General features: G+C 33.6%; 1 protein-coding gene across 1 annotated transcript in view; it reads right to left on the bottom strand.

Moving 5' to 3' along the window:
• LOC127105606 (uncharacterized) overlaps positions 1-1,854 on the bottom strand; it is a 4,272-nt gene extending 2,418 nt beyond the window's left edge. The window contains exons 1-6 of the mRNA XM_051042798.1: positions 1,463-1,854; positions 1,292-1,366; positions 1,149-1,202; positions 718-796; positions 497-624; positions 177-260 (exon numbers count right to left, since the gene is read on the bottom strand). Coding sequence (XP_050898755.1) covers positions 177-260; positions 497-624; positions 718-796; positions 1,149-1,202; positions 1,292-1,366; positions 1,463-1,777 — 735 coding nt within the window. The 5' untranslated portion in view covers positions 1,778-1,854. The remainder of the gene's footprint in view (positions 1-176; positions 261-496; positions 625-717; positions 797-1,148; positions 1,203-1,291; positions 1,367-1,462) is intronic.
• Between the last annotated feature and the right edge of the window lie 3,261 nt (positions 1,855-5,115).

Raw genomic sequence — 5,115 nt, 5'->3', positions numbered from 1 at the left:
TACTACAAAGCAGCCTCCAATTTTCAAATTCCAATCAACAACTATAGGAACTAAAAAGTTAAAGAAACATATTCCAAATTCATACTGTGAATTTATGTTAGACATTATAAACCAACAAAACACAGACAAAGTTAAATGAAATTCTAGCATTGAATACAGAACTAGTCACAACAAACCTTGGGAATACAACCAAGTGGAAAAAGAAGTCGCTTCAGCTGGGACTGTGATAGGTGGGATAAGAAGTAAGTTTGATCCTTTACCTAAAATTTCAAACCACATTAGAAACTAACAGGTAAGAGCATCCAGCAATGTTTTGTAACTAATAAACAAAGAAGCGTATGCATACGAAAAAGATAATATCACTATGAACAACTTAAACATAGGTTAGTAAATCAGAAATGATTCTTCAAAAGCGCTGTGTGTACAGAAATATAACCTACAAACCACAACTGCAAACAAGATCTTGTAGTCACAAAAGTATATATTATATCGGTACCATGTCTTGTGATAGTTCTAGAATAGAAGCGCCATCTGTCTTATCCACAAATGAATGGACAACCTTTGCATAATGACCAGAGGCAACATAGTCAAAACCCATACCACCAATTGCATCCAAAAACGCACCTAACAAAAAAAAACATTTGGTAATTAGAAACATGAAGGGAAAAAATACAAAATAAACAACAATGTGGTTAGATTCGATTCAATCCACCATACCAAATTTTATTCTTGTATTGCAAAGAACATCTGGGTTCGGAGTTCGACCACACCGATACTCTTCAATAATGTAAGAAACCTAATATACAAGTAAAAAGTCAAATATGAGGGAGAGCCGCATTCCCCATAGCTCTACGGGAATAATATTGCAAATTGAACATATTCATTATTAACTTAAAAGTCTAGTTATGTCAATTGAGTAAGATGCTATCAATTGATGTTACAGCTATGAAGCATGGACACATAAAACACTACATTGACACTGACACTGACACATCAACACCGGTAATAATTTTAAAAAATGAATAAATTAAACATAATTACAAGTGTTGGTGTCGGTTTCAGACACTCACTCGGACACACTTTTTTCAAAGATGTCGGTGCTACATAGTGTTAGAGGGACAAATAGTAGCTAAAGGAGTCTTGCATACCACGTTTTTCCAGTATTCATCTGTCAAATGAACAACTTCTAATGGTACTTCAATCTGAAAATAATGAAATAAATACAAAATACAGTTTGAATCTACATTGATAACGAGATAGCATCGCATGAAATAAGGATACGAAAGAAAACCTGATTGCAAACGTCTTTAGCATATTTCAAATCATCTTCCCAAGGGCATTCCGACCAGAAGTTCTCAAAGTCTTCCTGCAAGAAATGGATACAGTACTTTAAAATTACGCAAAAATTGCAAGGTGGAATTTCGAATTAACGTTTAGTGGAAGTGAAAAATGGAAAACATACTTGGAACCATATCTTGAGATAGAAAGCGGTGCAGGAATGACCGGCGGCGTGAAGGAGACGGAGAGCGACGCTGCTGTCGACGCCTCCGCTGACAAGGACGGCGACTCGGAGTGGGTTCTGCGGCAGGGAACAGCGGAGGTATGGGTCCAGTTCGCCATTGAGAGGAGGTAAGGTTTGCAGAGAAGCAGAAGAAAAGAGGTTGGAGGTGGTTAATCGAAGATTAGGGTTTGGTGTGTGGAGGTTTTTGTTTGTGAAATGAGGTAGAGGGAGGGAAGAGAGTGGCCTCCAATTCCAACGTACTGCCATTTTCAACATCTTTCGTGTTTCAGTCTCATCCGCTTACAGTTTAGGCACATAACGCTTTTTTTTTTACTTCTTAGTCCGTGTTTATTTTTTCTTCAAAATTTGGGATAAATAAATACTTTTTTAAGTTTAGAATTTAATACGTAGATTTGAGAAAAAAATTTAGAGCAAACAATATTTTTTTCAAAAAAAATCTCAAATAAACACATTTTAAAATATATATCAAATTAATTAATTTTTAAAAAAAATCTTAGTCCTTAAGAGAATGAGTATGTGACGCATGCACTCAAACCTTTGTTTTAAGCGTCAATGCATAGAGTGCATTATCATGTGTGATGTCAGTAACAGTTACGCGTAAATCTTTAGGAGCATACGTTATTGTTTGTGGCTTCTATTTTGTTTTGGTTTTTTTTAATTATTTTAAGAAATATATAATAATAAAAAGTAAATTATAATATTATTCCATCAAATATAATTACACAACGACGGGAGAGAATTTTAATGACCCGCTCGATTATAATGTTCATCGGTTCCATAACCTGGCACATTCGCTTGCCTTCGAGGTCTCCCACAATGTCCATGAGATGTTTGGGGTCTCCTAGTATTCGTCTAAGCCAAAGGTGGTTGGTGCAAGGGTCATGTGATATTAATGTTATCTAACAAATTTTCGATCATATCTCTGTAGTAGTCGACGCTACCGTAATCGAGTTCGGTGTCCATATTGTTGTAGTTGAGTCGTGTTGGTATGGGCGAATTAATTAGTTGAATTTGAACATTGAATCGTTTTGGAAACTAAGCAATGGTTCTTGTAGTGTTTGAAAGGCATGTGTTGATTAGGTGCTTTTGCGATGTGATGTTTGGGTGCTTTGTTGGTATGATGTTTGGGTGTATATTGGTTGGATGCTATGGTAGGATGAGGTGGAATCACATGTCCCATCGGGGCTATAGTAAGATGTGGTGGCATCATATGATTGTTGGTGATATGGGTCATGCTCTTGATTTTGTGTTTGAGTGTGTGACATGAATTGGTTGTGGTGCTAGGTGTATCTGGATTTAAATATGAATAATTTAAATAACTGATTCATGTGATACAAATGTTATCTAACCAGTTATTTAAATTATTCATATTTATATCCAAAACTGGTTAATTATTAGTATGGTTTTAACCAAATCCATATTTTGGATATGTTATTAATATGGTTTTAACCAAATCTATATTTTGGACATTCATATTCAAAAATAAAAATCAGATTAGTATATTTTTACAAAAATATTTATAAAAAAATTGTTTTTCCTTATAAATTTTTTTTTATTATTTTTAAAAAATTATTTTGGAAAAGAATCAATAAATTTTTATTCAAAAAACAAAAAATAATGATTTTTTTAAAACAAAGTTTTTTTCTAAAAATATTTTTTCCCAAAAATAAAAAAAAATAACTTTTTATTTTTGAAAATAAATATTTTTTCTTAAAATAAAAAAATAGATCTTTTTTGAATTAAAAAGTTCTTGCAAAAATGATTTTAAAAATTTTAAAATCAAAATTAATTATAAAATTGGTTATGGATATAACCAGTTAATAAATGGTTTATAACCATTTGACAAAAATGAAATCTGATTTTAACAATTGGTTTTAATAATCGATTATAACATATGTATTGTTTATGATTATGGAAATTAACCGCCCATGAGCATCCATAGTTGTTAGGTGTATCTGATATGATAATGTTGTGGGGTTGGTTGTTGGATTTGGGTGGGTTGACAATGTTGTTGGGTTTGGTAATATTGTGGGGTTGGTTGTTAGGTGTATGGTGACGAAGCTCGTTGGCGTGGGTCGATCAAATACCTCGAGTCAGACACAAATTATGTCGTTGTAGCTGTAAGACCCCAATTTTGACCCCAAGATCCCTCATGTTATCTCACCATTTGCATTGGCTGTGGGATCACACTTTGGCATCCTCCTTACCCCCTCATTCATTGGGTTTGCATTGGGAGAGGTCACCAAGCACATTTGATTATATCATACTTTATTTTCCTTTGCTTACTAATATGTCTATGTATAATTTTGTTTCTTTTATAGGTAGTGTATGCAGTCATCAATGCCTCGTCAAGCTCATATTTAGGGTTTGAGACCCTCAGTGCAAGGAGATTAATCAAGAGATGGTTCACATTGACTCTAGACATCATATATGGATCCCCATGGTCTTCACATATCATTTTGATCAAGAATTCATCAAGAGTTTGAAGCTTGTTTGTCTTGGAAGCCCTAATTCATCTAGCTATCTTGTGTGACTTCCTCAGCAAGTTTCTTCATTATTTGATCAAATATTTCAATGGATACTTCATTATACATCATCTTATGCATATATGATCCTCCATGAGTCCAAGAGATCAAGACAACTTTAAGTTTGCAAGTTAGTTCATGGTGGTTGACCAGAGAAAATCAACGGGGCAAAGTTGGGGTTCCCTAGACTCTATCTCCTATAATTTTTGTCATATGAAAATTATTCCAAAAGAAAAGTTGTTATTTATGACATTCCAAATAACTTTCATGTTGAGGTAAAGATCTAGTTTCGCTTGAAAAGTCATTTTTTATGGTGAAAGATTATATGTCATTTTGTCTGAACCCTAGTTAAGAAGTCAACTTCCAATGACCATAACTTGCTCAATTTTTATGATATGAAGGTCATTCAAGTTTCATGATTCAATTCAAGGTGTCCTCTCCAACTTTTATTCTTAGAATAAATTCAAATTCAACTTTCAAGGGCATGTGCCAAGAGAAAACATTATAGGTCATTTTGGGCCATTGCCATTGAACAAGTGATTTTCCTCAACTTCTAAAATGCATAACTCCTTCATGACAAATCTAAATTAGGTCAAATTTGTAACCATATTGAATAGGTTTGAAAGAGATACAACTTTTATGAAGTAATGTTTTCCATTTGAAACCCATAGCAAAAGTTATTCAAGGTGGAAGAAGTGAACATTTGATTTGATACTTAGAAAATTTTCAAATATGTTTGATTTCCCAAACTTCCAACTCAAAATTAATCATGATCCAAGCTTCAAATGGAAAAGTGTTTAACATGAAAGTTGTTCCCCTTTATCTCACATTTCCAAAAAGTCCAAGATCATCTCATTTGGCTAAGAATTAAAGGACTTGTATATGGGTTATTCACAAGGTTTCATTTGGATGAATTTCATGTTCACATTCCAATTACCATTGCATGATCACATGACACACTTTCAGCATTGCTCATGAGGGAATTTGGATCTGATTACATCATTTCATGAGCCTATCACACACTCATGTATCCATGCAAGGAAGATTACTATTTTTGGCCAATTTTTG

The sequence above is a fragment of the Lathyrus oleraceus genome, chromosome 7 (assembly GCF_024323335.1).
Source record: "Lathyrus oleraceus cultivar Zhongwan6 chromosome 7, CAAS_Psat_ZW6_1.0, whole genome shotgun sequence".
Classification (NCBI taxonomy): Eukaryota; Viridiplantae; Streptophyta; class Magnoliopsida; order Fabales; family Fabaceae; genus Lathyrus; species Lathyrus oleraceus.
The sequence above is the reverse complement of the archived record's forward strand: the minus strand, read 5'-3'. Positions and strand labels throughout refer to the sequence as shown.